This window comes from Phalacrocorax aristotelis, chromosome 3, assembly GCF_949628215.1.
Source record: "Phalacrocorax aristotelis chromosome 3, bGulAri2.1, whole genome shotgun sequence".
Lineage (NCBI taxonomy): Eukaryota > Metazoa > Chordata > Aves > Suliformes > Phalacrocoracidae > Phalacrocorax > Phalacrocorax aristotelis.
In genome coordinates this window covers 35585138-35606405 of record NC_134278.1, presented here as the reverse complement: position 1 = coordinate 35606405, position 21268 = coordinate 35585138, and the positions used below count along the sequence as shown (strand labels likewise).

The 21268-nt window shown below is 35.5% G+C and overlaps 1 protein-coding gene across 10 annotated transcripts in view; it reads right to left on the bottom strand.

The window, feature by feature from the left end:
* Positions 1-21268, bottom strand: part of SENP6 (SUMO specific peptidase 6) — a 94655-nt gene that overhangs the window by 28497 nt on the left and 44890 nt on the right. For 5 of the 10 annotated variants that reach the window (XM_075087119.1, XM_075087108.1, XM_075087115.1 and 2 more), the window contains exons 5-10: positions 18701-18802; positions 13895-13915; positions 8533-8603; positions 6833-6978; positions 2650-3052; positions 1572-1804 (exon numbers count right to left, since the gene is read on the bottom strand). In XM_075087119.1, coding sequence (XP_074943220.1) covers positions 1572-1804; positions 2650-3052; positions 6833-6978; positions 8533-8603; positions 13895-13915; positions 18701-18802 — 976 coding nt within the window. The remainder of the gene's footprint in view (positions 1-1571; positions 1805-2649; positions 3053-6832; positions 6979-8532; positions 8604-13894; positions 13916-18700; positions 18803-21268) is intronic. The other 5 variants (XM_075087109.1, XM_075087116.1, XM_075087111.1 and 2 more) reach the window with 2 other exon arrangements.

Sequence of the window (21268 nt, the reverse complement as noted above, 5' to 3'; positions counted from 1 at the left end):
CCTAATCACTAGCCTACCTTGGCCGTAATTCAAAATAGACTTTTGGATGCTTTATGTAAATACAGTGGAGAAGGCAGAGACTCTAAAGCCCTGTTATTAAAATATTTTCCTAGGAGTCTTGAAGACAGCTTTTCATTTGTGTCTTCTGGACTAGCTAAATATTATTAAAAGCTCAAAACTCATATCACAGACAAACATTAAGACAATAAACATTAAAGTGGTGCTATATACAAGTAGCCTCTTCAGTAAAGAACTAATATTTTGAGAGAAAAACAAATGAACAAAGCTTCTTAAAATGTCTTCTATAATATCTGACAGAAACACTGAGATACCTGCAGCTCTTGATAGCTTCCTTGAATCAATGCAAAGTTTGTGTTAAATTTCACTGAAAAAAATCAGTTTCCCTTGTTTTCAAAATCAAGTTCTTTTCTACTTTTGTCTAAAACATGCAGTTAATTTCCAATGTTACAACTGGTTCTTAAAGACTAGTGAACAGGAGCATATGGATATAAAAAGGAAAACATGTGGGAGAGTTTCATAAGTCTTAGACATCAGTGCCTTCACAATACAACGCTTTCAATTAATCCAGCATATAATGCCAGAAAAACTGAAATTCGAAACTATTCATCATCCAAGCTTTTAGCCCCACGGTTTTATTGTAGGCTAGAGGTTCACAGCTTTATATTGATAGCGGTGACTAATTATACACCACATTATAAACATCCATAATTTCATCAATTACAGCACTAGAACACTGGCTTCTGAATCTTAACATAACATGAACATTTTGGCATCAGTACTTCAGCATTCTAACTCGGAAAACACAAAGGATTTGAGACTGGAGGTGGAAATCTGATCAGATGCTCTTGTTGAACCAAACTCACAATAGTGAAACTGGACACGTGACCCAAGAATGGTTTTAATCAGCACTATTAATTCAACACCATTTGCCACAGGGAATTTATTCTTCTTAATGGCTCACTATTGAGGTGGTGAAGTTTTTAACATACCGTGAAAGCTCTGCCCTTTGACAGCACTTAAGGAGTCTGCTCATGGTGCATTTTTTTGTCTTTGTTTATCGTATTTTGAAGTGGCACTCAACTAAAAAACAAAAGCCCCACCATGAAATCCTTGAAATAAGTGTTATTAATTGGGACAGTTGTCAAAGTATTTTAATTTTAAAGGGCCGCTATTGTTCCCAGTGCCTCTTTACATATTTAACCTCACATGTCCAAAGTCTCACCAGGCAACAGCTGTTACTGACATTCTTCTGCAAACTAAGTTGGCCCTTGGGTTTCATAGAGACAGGCTGCCCAGTCTTAAGGAGTATACATTCAACACAGAAGCATCTATGTTAAAAGCATAATTCAAATCATTATGAACGCTTGTAAAAATATAATGAAAACATTTTCTTATGCTTCCAGTATTCTGTAAGCAGAGATACTATTCAATGAGCTAAATAAGAAAATCAATCAGATATAGTCAACTTCTGACAATGCAAGACAAGCCTTTATTACATTTCCATTTATAAGTTCATTCTTGTTTTCTTTAAACAAAGCATTAAATAGTACCTGATCTTTCATTCTTGCTTTTCTTGGTAGTGTGACTGCAATTTCTGTATCTGTTGTTATACTACCTATTCTCTGTTCTAGTCCACAACTGTTTTCCTTTAATGCTGCTTCCACCTTTCCTGTAGAAGGAGCTGGGGAGGAGCGGGCTGAATCTGCAGGACGAGGTGAAATGCTTTCCATTCTCCTAGTGCTGCCACTATCCTCCTCCTCATCATCATCACTAGACAAAACAACTAAACAGAAAATATTACATTCTCAACCACTACATTTTTCTGTAACAGAAATTTCTTTTCAAGCAATGGCTTACAAGTAATTTATTTAATTGTCCTGCAGTGCCAAAAAAGTCCACATTTACCATTATATTATGCTTTTATTAGTGTTTATACGGAAACTGCTCGCAGGTGCTCTCTCCCTCATTTTTTATTTCTCATAACTAACTATACAAGAAATAGGTATCATTAATCCACCTCTAGACAAGAAGTGAAGTCATACATTTCTTGGTTCAATCAAGAGCTGACAGTGAATAATACAGCTTAAGAAAAACTGATGAGAAATTTTGACTTAAATTGTTCAAAATCAGTAAAATAACATGGTCTAGTAAACTAAGCATGGAACTAGAAACGTAATTTCCCAAATTCCAGTTCCTTCCTGCTTATAAAATGAGTTTACACAGGGAAAGCACATAAATTAATATTTTACAAATTATGAACTTTAAATAAATGGGAAAACTTGGATAGTGTTCAGGTGCATAGCTCAAAAGGAAAGAGAGAAAAACCAGCAAAGATAGTCTTTCCTTTGGGAGAATGAATGATAGAATTCTGCTAAAAATCATAAAGTATAAGTATTTTTTTAAAAAAAAATCATGAAATAATTTGTTTTCCCCAATGTTCATCTTTTTCAGAGTACCTCAGTATATGAAAATAAAATTATAAAACAGTCTGCCCCTCTTCTCCAATAACATAACCACAAAAAAAAAAATCCATGCAAAATCAGTAACGTAAACCTGCAAGGACAGTTCCTTCATTATACAATAGTTTGGATTTCCAGTTTATGGCTATATTCATAAAAAGGTACTTACTTGGATCATTTAGTTCAGATGGTCGTGTACTCCTCGGTCTTAAGCTTCCTGTAATTTTAGGATTTTTTGTCCCAGTTATAAGACCAACTTTTCCATTCTGTCGTAACATAGAATGTCCTACAACTTCATTACTCAGTAGAATATCCGTTGGACCTTTCCCAACAGCAGAACTATAAAACTTCTTTGTATTGAACCCTGTACCTGAAGATTTTTGCCCTGCTGAATTCTGATGTATTGAAGAACGTGATAAAGGTCCCACAGATTCACTTAATCCCACAGTTTGTCTGGAGACTCTTTGCAAATCCTTTAAAGAAGCACTTTCACAATGCCGGCATTTGGTCTGATTTTCATTTGCCCGCCCACAATTTGGGCAATTGGTAGAAGAATCAATGTGTTCCAAAAGCTGGAGGGGACACACATACACACATAAAAAAATAATCAGTAACTGCATAAGTACCAAGCTACCATTCCAAATCTTATATTTAATTTCTGTTCAGAATGAAGATTGGCAACACTATATTGGCAATTACAGTAAGCACAGAAAGCAGATATTAAAATACAGTTTGATTTTTTCATTTAAGAAAATGAAAAATATTCTAAGAGGAATAAATATAATTTGTGGCAATTTTAAAAATGTGATTAGCGTTGGACAATTCAGATTTTCCTTCTTGCCTTTTTTCTTTTCATACATAAAAGGTTGCACATTGTACAGAGAGATATCCATTAAAGATAGATCTGTTTTGTTTCTCTCATATATACTAGGTCCACCTTAATTACATATCAGAAGCGCAGAACTTGGACTTCTAAGTCTAAGGAACTCAATACTAACACATAAACTACTGAATATGTACTGATTTGAATATGGGACACCTCTAGAACTGAAATTTAATGTATGCTACTGTCTCCTGGAGCACTGAGCTCAAATGACATAATCACTGTACTGTGAACTACTGGAGATAATAAATACCTACATCCCACCAAAAATGTTTTGAACCTATTTTCAAAACACAGCTATGACAATTTGCACCCCCCACCCCCAGCCATGTACACCTTTCCAATAAAGAGGACTTCCTCAGGCGTGTGATCTTCAATCATTTTTAAAAACAAATGCAAAGAAAAAAAAGTCATACAGGGAGAACATATTATCTTTACAAAGCTTCTGCACTTTAACAAAGCTACACATACCATAGCGAAACACATGCAAAAAACCCCATTGTATAAAATGTATCAGAACTTTAAAACCTGAGTGATGGAATAAGATAGCAAGTGACATGAAAACCAGTGTTGTGCCTCAGTGCTCAGTTACAGGATGTATTTTTTACAAAGATACTACTTATCACATTGAAGAATTTCAATCAGACATTAAAATATTGAATAGAAGCTGCCAATCATACCTGAAGGATCTTAAGCATAGAATAACTGTACCCTTCTACCTCAACTACACACAAAATTTAAAACCAACTTCCTTTCCATGTTTTGAGAGCCTGCATCTTGATGGTACGGATAGCAGTGTTTGATTAAGAGGGGCATGGTCTTTTTTAGACTCTATTTTAAGATAATGACTACTTAAGTAGATGCGTTCTACCCAAATGTGTCTCCTTACAACTTGTATAATACAGCATTTTTTTAAACTTTGAAATCTGCAACATACAAATACTACATACCCTATACAGATATTCTGCCCTTTCTCTGAAAGTTTCAGAATCCAAAGCTTTTGTTGTTTCAGCTTTTTTTTGTAAGCACATATGCAGCAGAAAATCCTCCTTCCTTTAAAAATTAAGTATGTTTTTAACAATTAGAAAGTGCAATGTTTTATAGTCTGTAAGATCAAAACCACTTGCACTTTGACTGACAAGCAGCTGTAATTCCTCTGGCATAAAACCAGAACCAACACTTTTGAATTGTTCAGAGGTTCCATAAACCTCCAATCGATAATCTGCACACTTCGGCAACTCATGACTCATGAAAATGCATATGGTCATGACAAATACATAAATCGTTCTGTTAAATCCCTTTACTGTAATAAAGGATAAATGTCTTAACCCATTTAAAAAAGAAAATAAAACCAAGAGCTGTCCTAGCGAATTCAGTTCCAGTAAAATCCGCTCTGTATCCAGAAAGTGTATCCACAAACTATGCAGTCTTACAGGATCATAACTGTTGTATGGGATTGGAGTAAAGGCTCATCTAGCCCTGTGCTGTAGTTTCAACAGTGGCCAGTGGCAGATGGTTGGGAGCGCAGGGAATAGAGAAAGGACATGTCTTCCTTACTTGATGTCATTACCAATATAGACATTTCCTGAATCAGTGGGCTGATTTCCAATCAACCTGTTTAATGATGATGTAGCCTCACAGATTTTATCAATCCCTTTTTGAAATCTTGTAATACATTGTGTGAAAAATATGGGGGCTTTGCCTTTTTTAAGCTTGACTGTTTTACCACAGGCACTCAGCTCTTGTGTCGGAGAAAAAGTAACTGGTTTCCATTCAAGGCTGTTGGTGTTCTCAACTTTACGGATTTCTAAGGCATGCATGCGAGAAAGTACCAAATGTAATTAGTAAATACTGTTTACAAGTGCAATCTGTCTGATGGCTTTGGAAATGAAATCATGCCCCTGGAACAACGTAATTGAGTCTGCACTTTTTTTACTGGGGAGACAAACAGCAGCTTGTTTTAGCAATGTGGTCAGCTACATGCAGTCTGGCTCAAGAACACCAAGCTGCTGATGCATCTGCATGCAGCTCCAGCCCTCACTTTCCATGTGTATACAATGCAGAAAGTAGCTCTGGAAGTCAGTACCATGGCTTTGCAATAGGGAGGAATATGCTGAAAGCAGACCTCATTTTTGCATGTACACAGAGTCTTCTAGTTAGAGCTAGGAGTTACTGCAAATGGCCTACATAGATCACAGTCCAGCCAGAAATGATGAGGCTGCTCTCCTTCCTCTCATGCTAGTGCATGTTATTTGTAGGGAAGAAACTCTGTGTATGAAAAGATGACATTTGTTAGATCTTCAGGCTGAAAATTGCTTTACTGAAGCAGTGACAAGATTCCATTTATTTTTAAATTATTTCCTTCAATGACCATTTCAAACTAGAAAACTGTTTTCGGCTTTTGTCCCTTTCCTGACATGACAAAAGCGATGAATATTTTACTTCTTTAAACAAACAACGTTATCAACGTAATGATTAAAACAAAACCCACAGAACTGTAATGTGTTTCCTTTTGAAATGCTTTGTTACTTCATTACTTAGCTTTTATATATCATATCCATATAGATATTATCTAGAGATCAAAACCTCAGCTATTAAAATTTCCAAGTAACATCATATTCATTAACTAAATATATAATGAAAGTGCATAAAAGCAGTACCAAGTGTTTCATCCTAACAAAGAAGTACAGTCTGACTTACTCTCTAATACACAGGACACAACACAAGATGATTATACAGAATAATTACAGATCTACTTTTTTAAAAAAAAAACAAAAACAAACAAAAAAAACAGATAAAAAACAGATTAAAAAAACTAGGAAGTTTTACTTTGATAGTCATACAGTGTGACCTGTATGTGGGCATTATGAACCTTCCATAGTAACCTGGGAAGATGGCAAGAAATATGGAGCCTTACAGAAATTTCCAAAATCTCTTATATCTGCTATTCAGTAAAGTTCCAGACAAAACATCGTGGTTGGCTGCATCTGTACCTGAGAATGCCATTGATACCTGTGCTAGTATCACTGAGAAAGAGAGCAACATAGCAAAAAGTACTTGCATCTTTGCAGTACCTCTGTCTTTGCTGTTATGAGTACAGAAAATCATGATGGTTTAAAAAAAAAACCAAAAAACACAAAACCTGTCAGCAACTAAAATATTATTCCTCTATTTCACAGACAGCAAACCATAATTATCAGTCTCTGGTTTATTGATCAGCCAATCAATTTAAACACAGGTTATTTTGCTTTCCAGTGCAGCACCTGTTTGTTCAAATCAGAAAGCATTTCATAGGCAATATCAATATTAACACTTAAATATCTCTTTAACTTTTTTAAAAATTATGTAAATCTTTCTCCCAACTCTAAGGATTTTTAGAACATCAACTTATTTTACAACTGAATCCCTGTTTTTAAAACACGCATCGACTTTTAAACAGAAGTTTACATGTTTTTAAAATCTAGCCCACCTTTAAATGGGTTAAGCATTTTTTCGTAGCAGAAGATACAGCTAAATCAGACTGATATGAATTGCAGTGACGTTTCTGTTGCACCTTTCTCTTAATTTCAGATTCTGATTCTGATTCTGACTCTTCTGTGTTTTCCATTATACTGTCTAGGAGGGAAAAAATTAAAAAATGTTAATAAGAAATGTCTACTCATATGCTGTTAAAATTAAGATAAACTTATTTCTTCACATAAACTAACTTGAACTAAACATAAACACCTTTTTAAACACCCAAACTACACTGCTTGAAGTGTCTCGTGATTTGTTGTATGAATAAGAAAAAAATTCCCTAAAATAACTTTGAAAATGTTGTTTTATTAATGCTATTTCAGTGTCCCTCAGTGACAATGTGTAGCTTAATATCTTTGGCAAAGGCTTTAGACTTGAAAAATCTATACTAACTTCACAACAGCTGCAATGGAGCATCCACCACCAAAAGCAGAAGGGGATCTGCTAGATTATGCTGATGCTAATTTTCACTAAAGGACTGCTGGTGAATGCATTTTGAATAATTGGAAGCATTCTGTGTAATTAGGATTATTCCCTCAACACAAGACTCAGCAGTACAGCGAACTATCCTGTTTTATAATGGGGCATTCATTTAAATACTGGAAGAGTGTAAGAACAAAGAAATCCTTAATCTACTTAAACGAACAATGTACAGAGATTTTCTTCTAAGCGCAGTGTGTTGTACAAAAGTGCCTTAATTCAGTTTAATGTTAAAGTGCTATTTACACTCCCTAGTTTAACCGTGGTCTCCATATTGGAACTTTTTAAAGTCTGTAATTCTTTTATCAGGTATGAAGACTTTTTCAATATACATACCAATAGTCTCACAAACATCCTACTATTAGAAGACATCTCGAAACTAAAGAACTTGTTTTCAAAAAAGAAACAATAATAATTGGGTTTTTTTCTAAGGTAACCTTTGTGTAGAATTGATGAAGTTCTACTTAACATTAACCTAAAAAGGCACAGCAGAATAGCTGGCCAGTATAGCTGGCCAAGCAGGTGAATAGCAGGTTTACAAACTCTATCTATACCTGTACAGACAAAGCTCAACCAAACACAGTGATCTTTTTCTTCTCCAATTTCACAATTTGCACACCTCAAAGCAAATTATATTTTTCTCTCTTGCACCTCCATCAACGGCCCCTAACCAATAATTTAAGAGCATATTTCAGTTGAGCTACAGGGCAGTGCTGACGCCGGATCTTCCACTCACTACCTCAGTGCCTCGATATACTTTGTATCACATGTTCTTTACCACGTTACATTTTGCACATACTACCAGTGCTACAGCAGTTCCTTGTCAATAATTAAGGAACAAGCTGGGGGCTTGGGCTCAGACTACAGGATCTCCAAAGATCTGTTCCAACTCCAGCAGTTCTATGATTCTACATTTTCCCAATTTCAGTTGTTTTTAAAGTAACTGAAGCCTAATTTTATATTAATTATAACATGACCTAACAGGCCACAGCCATCTGTCAAAAAGGGCAAAATTCTCCCTTCATGCACAAACTTGCATAAATCTAGAATAACATGATATAAGGATATAAATAGATATACTAAAGATTACACAAAGTTTGGCAACACACCCACCCAAAGCAGGTATCAAAAATATTCTGCTTAAAAGAAATGAGAAGTCTAAACATAACTTACCCACTCCTTGAGACCGTGGTAACCTAATGTGGTCTGCTTCTACTTTCTGAAGCTGAGGTGGGTATTCTTTTCTGGAAAATAAATTAAATGTACGGTTGTTCTTTTGACAGACACCACTGTAATTTAGCCACAGTTATACATGAAAAAATAAAGCTGAAATGTATCTGAAAGCTACAAATAAATAACTTGTCATACTGCATGCTATTTGTGCACTTAAATATCACCAGAATGCTAGGAATAGCTACGGTAAAGGTCTCAAAAATATTTCCAGTCTAAATTCCTTTGATAGTAACCAATAGTTCAACAGTCTCTCATTTTCAGACCCAAGTCTTCAAAGATTGAAGCCTGCATCTCCTCCTCCTCATCCATGAAGTGCAAGATAGATACTTTTAATATCCAAAAATAGAAACAGCTATTATTTTAATACTGAAGTAGATTCCACAAGTTCCACAACTTAAAAACAGGAAGAGATGATGCAAAACAGAGGAAAGAGATCTGATGTCAAAAATTATGGCCAAAAAATAAAAAGAACAAGACAAGAGAAGACATAATTCCTATATATTTATTTTAAAAATACAGTAATGTAGACAAATCGGTGAATAATAAAACTTCTGTTGGTATAATTTGCATACTATGCATATCACTTTTTTTTTATAAATCAATGCAATATAAATCATTATAGCAAGATTTTTTGAGTCTCCTGAAAAATGCTTGCAGTTTACCCAAAAGCGTGTCAAACTGTGCTACTACCAAACTAAGATTCCTGAGGCTCACTGCATCTCAGTTACTGTTTGTGGCAGTTCTTTCTCAGCTGTCTTACTCTGCTCTGCAGCTGTAGGTTACTTTTTCTGTTATAACAGAACACGGCACACATCTGAACACAGGAGGCCTTGCCAACAGCTTCAGCAGAAAGTGGTTTTATTGGCAAGTTAAGCCAGTGTACTGGGCCGCAAATGGGTCACACACATCCCATACTGCTACCTCTGATTACAAGGACATTAATTAACAGCAAGGGGGCAAAGAAAACAGCTGTAGGCAGTAACATCTCAAACTAACAGCTAAATTTTGAGGACCCACCCGATAATAAATTAGCTATGGCTGAAGAAGACTTCAGCACTAGGTGGAAGTTTTTATTTCTTTCAGCAAAGCATTTCCTTAATGCATCAAATTATAAAGTCTTTGAATTTTCTGCATGTCAAGGTAATATTTCTTGGGGTTTCCCCATATTTTATTATTAACTAACATCTCCAGAACAAGATTAATCTACAATGCCCTTTGGGATGCTTCATACCAAACCTGGCCCTCTAGATGTATTAGCCCACTACTAAACACAAACATGTTCTACTGTGTTACAGGGCTGCAGTGTGAAGGAAAACTTGGGCAGAAAGAAGGACTGAGAAACAAGCGTGGCTGGATTGCAACACAGAATGTAGAGATGTCACAATACTTTACCATGAGTGCCCACAGGCACATCACAGATGACAGGTTAAGTAGTTTGTTACTGATTGTGTCAAATGTGTTTCTGAAACCAAGGGGTTTTTTTTAATGCCTGCACACACAAAAACTGAACCAAAATCAGAAACTTGACCTGAATATTTATTAATAAATTGTGTATGATTTTTTTCAACATTTTATTTAAAAATTCAAATCACAAGGGATTACTTCAAAGGCAGAATCGGTGGAAATACAAGGCAGAGCTCAAACTAATCATTACATAATGAGAAGCTGTTACTGTCAAAATCAATGATAATGACATCCTAAAGGGCAGAAAAATCCCTGTAACATTATTGGAGATTTGAAAAATCTGACACGTTATAATTATCTTTCAGGAGTATTTCATAACAATAATTCTTGTTTTGAACATAATCACTGTTAGAAAAAATATTTTCTGTTAAATATTTTAAATATAAAACATTTAATTGATATTTAGGAGAAAAAATGAAACTATTTGACATTTAACTGAAAGCAATGAAAATAATATGGTAGATTTAGAAAACTAATTTCTAAAAAAAATACATTTGTCAATTCAAAGTCTCTGGCTATCTGTAAGTTATGATTTTTCTTCTAAAAACTGTACAAATTTATTACATTTTTAACATGCAACATACATTTATCTTTTTAAGATAATAATTTAATCACTTACCATATATTGCTTAATAATTTTTGACAATAAATTGGAATACAGTAGCATTATTTACACTTGTCTGAATTTTGTGTTATCAGCATAGACTCGATCCTTATTAAATGGCTAACTACTTGCAAGATTATGCAAGGGTCAGCAGAAAAGGAGTATCTTTCTTCTCCCACAATATAAGACTTCTACTCGTATGCTCACAATAACACCCAAACCTAAGTTACAAAAAAACAGCTCCAAGTCAACTGAGGCTTCCCAACACAGTTTTACCTGGTTAGCAAATCAAGGTAAAATTTGAAGTCGCTTTGAGTCAGGAACAAAAGTGAAGACAATTTTAAACACTACTTAGTTGTAGGTCTCCTCTGAAGAAAAAAAAAAACCTAAACACCAAACCCAAAACCACTTTCTTGAGACAGTAACAGCCTTCCCTCAACAAGGCAGCAACTCAAAGCACCTCCTGCTAGTTTCCTATCCTGAAAACCACACACACAAATGAAAAGACAGAGCCCACCACCACAAAGCTTTTACAGATGACAAGCCGAAGTCCCTCCCCTCAGCATGATGTCTGTTGCCAGTTGAACAGCTGCAGATCCATTGATACCTTCTCCAGTAAAGTACTTACTACACTGAGCCGTTTAATTGTGTGTACAGCAGAAACAGAATGGAAACTAGTTCTTTTTTTTTAATCAAACATGACACCTACCTTTAAAAGGACTATTTGGAAAAGAAAAAAATTCTTAGATTAAAAAACCCAAAGCACTTCAAAACAAATGCCTTCTTGCTGTTAAATCCTAACTTAAACTAATAGACTCCCATTTCAAAAGGAATAAATGAGATCAAACAGCTAAACAGATCAAGATGCAAGACTATCTACATACTGTGTCTAATAGAAAAAACCCAAGAAATACAAAATTGATTGCTGTTCCTCCCATCCTAGCAAATATTAAAAATACACAATTTTTTTTTTTGCCTGTTAGGTTTCCTAAAAATATTTTGATGCTATTTAGATTTTGCTTGAAGAACAAGGCTCCATGCTCAGAGATTAAATCATTTTAGGCATCTCATTTACCTCATCCGTTACAAGCAGTTATGATTTTAAAAACTTTAAGTACAAGGGAGGTAGACCAGTATTTGATAAATGCAACTTCAAGAAGTAGTAAAGCATCAAACTGCAAAACAGTAATCACAAGTCCAAGAAAGATCAGGCTCTACCTGCAACAGACATGACAAAAATACTGAAGTAGTCTGGACTGAAGAGTCCTGAACTTTTGACACAACAGCTAAATGGTACAGCATTCTTCACTGAACATGTTTTGCCCAGACAGAATGGTATCACTGATTTTCAGCACACATTCAAGATTACTGCCATTTCCTTTGCTGATGGAATTGGACCATACTATCTTCACCTTGAGCGGGCAGACAGACCTCTGTGACGCCCTCCAGCCAAAGTGAAATTTTTGTATTAAAATGTCTTCTCTAAGAAAAAAAAAAAAAGGGGGGGGGGAGAAGGGGCAGGGGGGAGACACAGGGATCATTACTGTCTATGCCATAAAGGAATAATCCTAAATTAACATTTGGATCTCAGGATTTAGGATACAGTGCTGTCTTAGATCAGAGCTTTCAAAACTACCCATGATCTGGCATGAGCCACATCAAAAATACCACGTATGTGCAAGGCCGCACCAACTCCTAACAGCCTTTCCTCACTCTGCCCCTGTATAGTGCTGCTTGGAGATATATGACTGCAGGCAGGCTGTTGGTTTCTACATCATTACACAAAAACGGAGTAAAGCATGATAAGATAGGAAGCACCAAGCTGCTGAGGCAAGATTTACCTTCAGTGTGTCTTACAGGAAAAGCAGAGTACAAAAGTCAAAGGCTGAAAGAGAGAAGCAGCAGCAACAGGGAGTTGGGTTTTTAGTACACAGGTCAGTAGCCCCATTTGGCCCAGAAAGTCTGCAGCTGCACTTATCATGATGATAATGATCAAAACTAAATTTAGCAGCTCCTGCCTAAATCATCTTCCCCTGCTAGGAATACAACAAAAAGCAAGGAAGGAAAAAAGAACATGTCCAGTAGTACTGGGTTATGAAGCAGCAGGTGTCCCAAAGGGAAAACTAAGATCACCAGCATGCAACTCAACCCTAGTCTTCCTACGACATACAGTACCAAATTAAAAACATTAACAGCCAAATGGTTAACTAATAACATAAATGCAGCACAAAGAAAAATGGGGAAAAAATACATGAACTTCAAGCCCAGGGAGTGAGAGGATGATGAAATCCATTCTTAGCAGGCCAAAACTAACTGTTGAGTATCTCTCTGATATTTCCTTTAAGAAATAACAAAAGGCAGTAAAACAGAAAGGGTTAGTTTTACTACTATATTTGAAATAAATCTAGAAAATCTTGAATTCAAAAAGATTAGATCTACACTAGGTTTCTGTGTTAGTTATATCATTATTGGTTAAACATTAAATATACACTATTTAAACAATTCAACCTGATATCAGGCGTATACTGCCAAAACACACCTACGTAGACAGGATAGTTTAAAAACTCAATAAATTTATTACTATCAACAAAACATTTACACTAACATAAATTTAAGCTATATAGAAAGAAAAACAAACCTATGGTGTTTCATATTGCTAACAAAATACTAACAGCAGTAAAACAGATGCAAAATGAGTGACAAATGAGCTGTACAGTGTACCTGGGTTTGCTATACATTTTCTGTTAATTGCGTTAATATATACACTTCATGAACAGAATGTACACAGTCATGCAATAAAAGCCTTTAATGCTCTTCAAACCAAGCTGAGATGACGGAGTGAAAGCTGTTAAATACCCGACTAAGATATGCTTCAGAACCATTCTATTACAGTTGGCTGCTCTATGAAAAGAACTAGCCGTGAATTCTGAAATTCCAGAGAAAGTTACAATTTATCTATTTTCACATTGGCTATATACATACATAGATAAATTCCCAGTGCAAATGTACCCAAAGTTCATATTAACATGCCATTATTTACAGATGGATGTAAAGGTCCTTTATTGGTAAAAGGGAGTAAGTGAATCACAGGAACAGAAGAAAACCAACCAACCAACCCCCCTCACTCATAAGCAGATATGACTGACTATTCTTTAACTAGCATTGATAAAGCACTCATTAAGATAACTTCCTTAATGCTCATTGCCATGCTCATTTCATCAACAGTAAGCTTACCTTTCCTTTCGGTCCAGATTGCTTAAAATATGAAAAAAGAAAAAAAAATATAAGATGCAAAGCCCCACATGTGTTGCACATCACTAAATTCTAAAGTTATTAAATATATACTACAACTGTTTCATTGCTTCTTGCACTAACTGGACTGGTTTTCAAATGAGCATTATTATTTTTCACAGTATTTTTGTAACAGTAATTATAAATGCACAAACAAATGTTACTTCACAGACAGCAACAGTCAGTAGTATAAATACTACATTCTCTTGCCTCTTTTTCAATATTAATTCTGAAGTCAACCTGACAGAATCCTAACACATGAATTAAGATCAAGCCTCATTTCCAATCTCTGATTGCAATGCAAAAGACAAAACAAATTTACATAGGAACTTGTTTCCAACTATTCAAAAAATATTTTAGTGTTTAAACTGAGAACAAAAAAATTCAGAGTGCACTACTTAAATATTTAGGAGGGCACATGCAATCAGCTACTGGCCTCCTTCTGAGGTTTTGCCTTTAAAGAATCTCCAAAAATGTTTAAGAATTCGGGCGACTAGTTTCAGAAGTGTCTCCTTTAATATCAGTGAATGTAGCTGGTGCTCACAACTCAGGTCTTTTGTATACCAAGACTGATATAAAAATAGATCTAACCAAGCACAGCACAAGGACAACTTGAAAACAGTATCTTTCTCTCACCCGCCTTTTCAAAACTTGCAATATGGAATGCTGTAAGCTTTTAATCTATGTGGCTCTTCCTTCCCAATATCAAAAGCCTAACAAACTTCTGCTGTATATGCATTACACTAACACTGTTCTAAAACTGGACAAGTTCAAACTGTTTCCTGTTTTATTTCAGTCAAATTAAACAGGGAAATTATATTAGAGAGTAATATAAACTCGTTCTCCTTTCCATTTCACAAACAAAACACTCTGAAAAACAGAGCAAACTAACTCTCTGTTACCCAGAGGAATGGCAGAATTGAAAGTAAACCAGGTAAGAAGGTAATCCTGATAATCCTACAGAGTTCAGTATCAAAACACATTCAATCCCCACGGTGCTCTGGGAAGAGAGCAAAAGGAATTCAAAATTGAATGTGACCACTGCAACCTAGACTGAGGTGGGGTAATCAGGCAATGCTGCGTGAAAGTGGGGAAAGATTGCTTCCAACTGGAGCTAGCCTTTACAAACAATGAAGAGTTTTAGCGTGGGTCACATCTGAGTTTATAAATCCAGTCAGATCCAAACCATGTCCTTGTGGAGCCATATCCAGTGTCTTTGTATCCTTGGCATAGTTAATATGTAACTTGGATTAACTGCTAACAGGTGCTGTAAAGAGTCACATTGTTAAGAATCATAAATATTAATGCTAAGGAAACTTAAAGGCAGGAAAAAAATTTCCAGAATGCCTGATATTGTACACTGTCATTACATTAGATGCCTCACTTGCTTGTTTTAAAATCCCATATTAATATAATGCATTTAAAAGAATTCTCACTTTTGCATCTCAGAAAGATTAAGAAATGAGAATCCTGGACAGATCCAGGAATTACAATGAGCAGTGTCCCTAGAAATTGCTTCATGCAGCTCATGCATAAGATCTTTTAGACATGCTGTACATACATGCTATTCCAATGCCAAGTCTTAGAGGACAGTCAGTCAATAGCATAAGACAGAACTATGCATCAATAAATGAAGCAAAATAGTTTGAACCAACTAAAACACTAGGCTAAGCTTTATCTGAAAATCTCTTGTATCAGAAGTGAACAAATTTTAATTTCATCCCCAAATTCCACTGGAAAAAACATGAATAATATTTCTCAAAATATTATTTTGAAATGCCCAATTTTGTTGTACTGGAAACTTGTGTTTTAAATAGGAGTGCAACAGATATCAGCCAAAATTTAAATTAACATGCATGTGTAAGAATGTGGGAGAACGATGAGAAATACAGTTGTATCACAAGTTCCAGATTCAACCTGATGAAGATTACAACTGGGTTTTATAATTAGCTTGCCCCATGTGACACCATCCCTACCCAAAGAACCCTGTATAAATAACAGAATCTGTAACGTCAGTGCCAGAGACTCAATCTGCTCAAAACTAATTTAATCATGTTTTTATTTTTGGTTTTCCTTTCAGTAATCCACTATAGATGTAAGAACAATACATTACGTTAGTTAAAACTATTTTCTCCATGTTGCTACTGATAATCATACCATAAAACAATTCTACAAATGCAAGCAATATAAAAGAACACAACTTTGCGTTGCCTGTGAATTAGTATAGGAAAAAAACCCCAACACCTTAGAACTCAATTTCCATGCTACCAGCTTTTCTTTCACTTGATATATACCTAGAATTTTACTCTTGGTTTGCCACCCACATTTTCTGCATACACTAACTTCTGAGGAGACACCATCAGAATTTACTTTTTAACTCAACTGTTGTCTAAGGTCAATAAAAACTAGCAAAACATGTTAAAAAATTCCCACACAACTGAAAATACATGACAAAAAAATACCCACTTTATATGCACTGGAATTTTGTATTATGAACAGTTTTAGTTTATTTATTTTATTATATTTTAGAATTTTTTTAATTTCTAACAACTATTGCCTTCTTATTCATAAACCTACATTTTCCATATCAAGTAGCCTTCCTGTCCCCTTCCTTTTTAATTAAGGGAAAAAAAAAAAAAGTATAACAGGAGGCCATGTTGTATTCATTTTCAATCCTCTAACTCAAAAACAGATTTAGAAGCTTTTAAAAAGTAGTCAGTTAAGTCAACTGGCAAAAGATACTGGAATTAAATATCATTCACACAGTTCCTCTGTAAAGCTCACCCTGAGTCAATTAGATCATGCTGATTCTGAAATCCTCCAGTAGCAAAGCATTGCTTGGAATTGTTATGACTATTTCCTGCCTTTGAAACTCCAAAAATATTCTTAGCATAAGAGTTAATTGTCTGCTGTTAATGTAAATGAATTACAGTAACAACCCTAAAAGAAAACATACTTAGAAACATTCAAGATGACTATTATGCAATTACTTCATGCAATATTCAGCTTGCCTATATTATACATCACTTTTCTGTCTGCATGTCACAAAGTCACTACTATTTTTTTTTTTCCCACATTACAATGTAGGCATATAAAGAAGCACGTCCCATAGGTGAGAAAGGCAAGCAGGCAAGTCTAACATCCCCTCAAGATTAAGAATCTCCAGAGTGGACTCTTGCATGCTGGAGAAGCCTACACCACTTAACTAGGTCAGATGAATTCATGTTGACTGGCTATTTCAAAGTACCATCCCACAACAAAGCTTAATCAAGTACACTAATATTATTAAGGTCAACATTCAGAGATCCAAGAAAGAGCAGCCTCACATGATTTTGTTTACTTCAAATCATTCTAATTAGCACTGCCTATCAAGACTTTATCCTTCAGAATTAGGGAAAAAAAAAGTGAAAGGTAAGGGCATGAATGCTGAGAGATGCCCCATGCTTTCCTCAATGGAACACTGAGCAAAAATATTCTAAAATGGACTGCATGTAAGAAGAAAAGAGCACAGCTCTGTTCTGATGCCCTGATCACACTGATAACATAAACCTCGTCTTTCAGTTTAATTTGTGGGAAAAGCTCTGCCAATCCTCCTTAGTCATCCCTGCCTTGCAATGACGGGAAGAAACGCAAAGAAAGGAAAGATCCCTACTACTGCATCTGCTGTTACTAAGGGGAAGGAAATGTCCATGCTGTTTTCCATTTACAGATGATAGTACAGTTTGAAATGGAAGGAGGCAACAATGGCGTAGGACCTCAGCAACGGGACTGCAAAATCCATTTTTCAGTCTGTTTCTTCAATGCCAGATCACCCTAACACATGTTTGGATCACATCATTCATTCATTCACATTAGCATATGGGCTTTGTTTTTCTGAAGACAGCAAATCAAAGTAAGGGAAGTGGGATGAAAAAAGAAGGTGATGCCTACATATGATCCCACCACACCAAAAAAACCTACACTAAAACACACAGAAGAAAAAAGGGGGCAGAAGAAAGAGGCTACAAAATGCTGACAGGATGAAGCACTCATGCAGGCTGGTGGAAATCCATGAAATGAATTCATAGCTAGAACTCCGAATGGACAAACTTTGAAGGGAAATTCCTTAAAAGAATGTTTAGCTCATATGTTTGTGACATCTTGGCTGTGAAAAGCCTGTAAAAAAGTTTTTAAAACCCTACATTTTATAGAAGTCTGATGTAGTTTTAAGTTTTCAAACCAATCAAGTTAAATTCAGCATAGCTAAGTAAGATTCCCCAGTTGTCCATTTTAACAACTATTTACATAAATGCAAAACCTTGATTCTGTTAGATGTTCCCGTTTATGTTTCATGCTGTATTTACAGACTACATATGACCAACAGATCTGTAACTTAATCTTTAGATGGATCTTATACATACTGGAGTTGCTGTGAATCAGTATTTGATGATCATGTTGTTGGCATACTATATTTGTCCATTTCCAAGTACTTGCTAATGTAACTATGTTTAGAAGGTGCTCTCCTACTGAATATGTGCTATAGTCTGCTTTAAAATTAGTAAATTCTAAGATTACATAATAATAATTCCTAAATGGTAAGTTTTATGAAACTTCAGTAATTAAGACCAAAGCTCATGATCAAGAGTGCACCACATAATTACTTATGTCTCCTTGAAACACTTCATAGCATAAGGAAAACGATTACATACAAAACCAGAAAGGACTTTTTACAACAGGAACACCTGGAGAAACAAATTTATTTAGTCTTACCTTTGGGCTGCTGTTTTTACTACTGTTGTCTGTGCATGCGCATGGTGAAAACGTCTACCATGTACCACAGTTACAGGACAAGACACATTCTGAGCATTTTCACTGCAAACATACATAAAAATGGTTTAAGAAAAGACTCCAGTGTATTTGTACATTGTCTTCGCTAAAATTGTGGTGTCCTGCTTTTACAATAACAGCCTTACAAGCCCAAAAACCAACAAAGTATTTCCAAATCGATTATACAATTTGTTAGGATCCTTTGACAGGCATAAAAGCATTCAGTCCTAGAATCAAATAGACAAATAAGAATATACACAGTTTTACCTTTTTTCCTGGAAGGTGAAGAATTTTTTTTAATTTTATAACAATCCGAACCACTGTGAAACAGCTCTCCTTTACTCAACCCCGTCACTGCAAAAAGACACTGCCTTTTTTAATGAATTTTAACCACTTATAATTCATTTTATACTTCCATCTCCATGTTGTATTAAGGCACAATATTAATGTCTTCAATATGACTTAAAGGGCATAATGCGAACAGACTTGAACTGCACATTCAGGAATTTCCCTAATCTTATTACTCATAAGGGAAAATAAATGCAGCAAATTTATGGACATAAAATGGCTGGTAACTAAAACAACACAACACATCTCAAAAAGAAGAGAAGGATTCTCAGGTGCTCAAATGTCTCAGCAGGACTCTGCACAGAAATAGCAAATCCTCCAATGTATTTTAGCATTTCTTTGGTTTCTTCATTTGTTGCCTTTTGATACTTCAGTCTCATTACTATGTAAAAAAGGTGATTCTTGAGAGAATATTACTTACCATTATCCTCTCTAGTAACAGCTGATATCAAGATATGGTAGATCAATAATATAATACTCCTTCAAAGATCACTACACCCTAACAATTATCCTGCACACTTCTGTGACAGGACAAACACATTTGAAATGTTCACAAAACATACAACTTTTAACAGACAGCACGTTGATAATGTAAACTGTTCCAAATTATGGAAATACAATGCTTAAATTTTGCTTGTTAAATTGATTGGAAATTTTAATTGCACTAAATAAGATGATTTGAAAAAGCATCCTGATTGATTGATAATATTTCTCAGAAATATTATTCAGCAGAAGTCTTGCTCCTGCTGTTTGTCCTCTTATGAGCAATGAAAAAAACTGAAGTACCAGAATTCCCCAAAAAGCTGACAACCAGTTCCTAATCCTTCCTTTACATTCCCCAAAACATGAAAGTGAGGAAACTGCTAGCTTGCTTTTTAAATTACTTTTCCGTTTAGCATTATAAACCCTTTTGGGAGCCTTATACCGAGTACTATAAGTCACTATTAGAAGTTTTCAGAGCATTTCTGACTGATCAGATGATGACTGTTATGATCTGACTGATCATAACATACCCATAAACGTAACAGGACTTATCAAAACCAACCAAACAGTAAAACTCTCTTTTCTAGAACATGAAGTTCAGAAACATCAAAAATGTTCTGAGTTAACAGTTCAACCTCCTCAAAAATAACCTAGTAGTGTCCCAATCAAACACCAATCTTTTGAAAGTAAACACACTCATCCCATGCTTCCAAGTCAAGACTATGCAACTCCAGCTGGTCAGTCATCACCCAGACTAATTTGGAGTCAACCTTCTGTTTAATGTTGTCACCTGAGAAATAAAAAGCTGACAGCTACTTGCCCTAAATACTTTAGGGTATCTCAAATCCTCTCTGGCTTCCAGTTTAATGTCTTTGGAAGAGATACTAGAAAAGAAAACACAAGCAGAGTGCAGGAATGCCTTCTCAAATGCTTAAGACTTAAGGAGTTTAAACAAGCGAGCAAGTCTATAAACACACCTATCTCATGTTTTATCATTCTATTTGTTGAATCTGAGCTTTGCCAAACTATCATGATTGGGAAACTCTAAGTCTTGTGCCCCCGCAGCACAAAAAACTGTTAAGTAGCGCTTCTGCTTTCTGTTTCACACTCAAGTAAGTGAGAAACTCCAGTAGTTGCTGGAATAGAATATTGCAGCCACAGCCTGCTGGGTGACCAGATTTGAGTCAAAGCAGACTGTTCTAGGTGGCACACTTAAATGGTTCATATGGCATCAGACATGCTTCCAAGTAGGACAGCTATAAAATACAATCTGCTCTATAATCCTGTGCTTTGAATAGAACATACCCAGTGCAGACAGGATCACCAGAAAATTCAATCATGAAGTCCTAGCAAGTTGCAAAATGGGTACACCCGAACTGAAATCTGGGTTTGCAAGTTTCAGCACAGTTTCAAGAAAATTACCATAAAACGCTAAAACAAGGGTGATGTAAAGATCAGAAAGTTCCTAGAAAGAACAAATGTTCTAGAAGTCTCAAAGAACATACAATATATTAACAATACATGTCTCCTTGATGTGATCTCAGAAACCACAGAATCATTTAAAGTCTAGGCCCTGATGAAAACAAGGTTACATTATCACATTCTATCAGCTCGTCCTAGGCACTTCTTAACACCACAGATTCAAAAAGCAAAGCACAGAGGAACCCGGCACTGGGATGG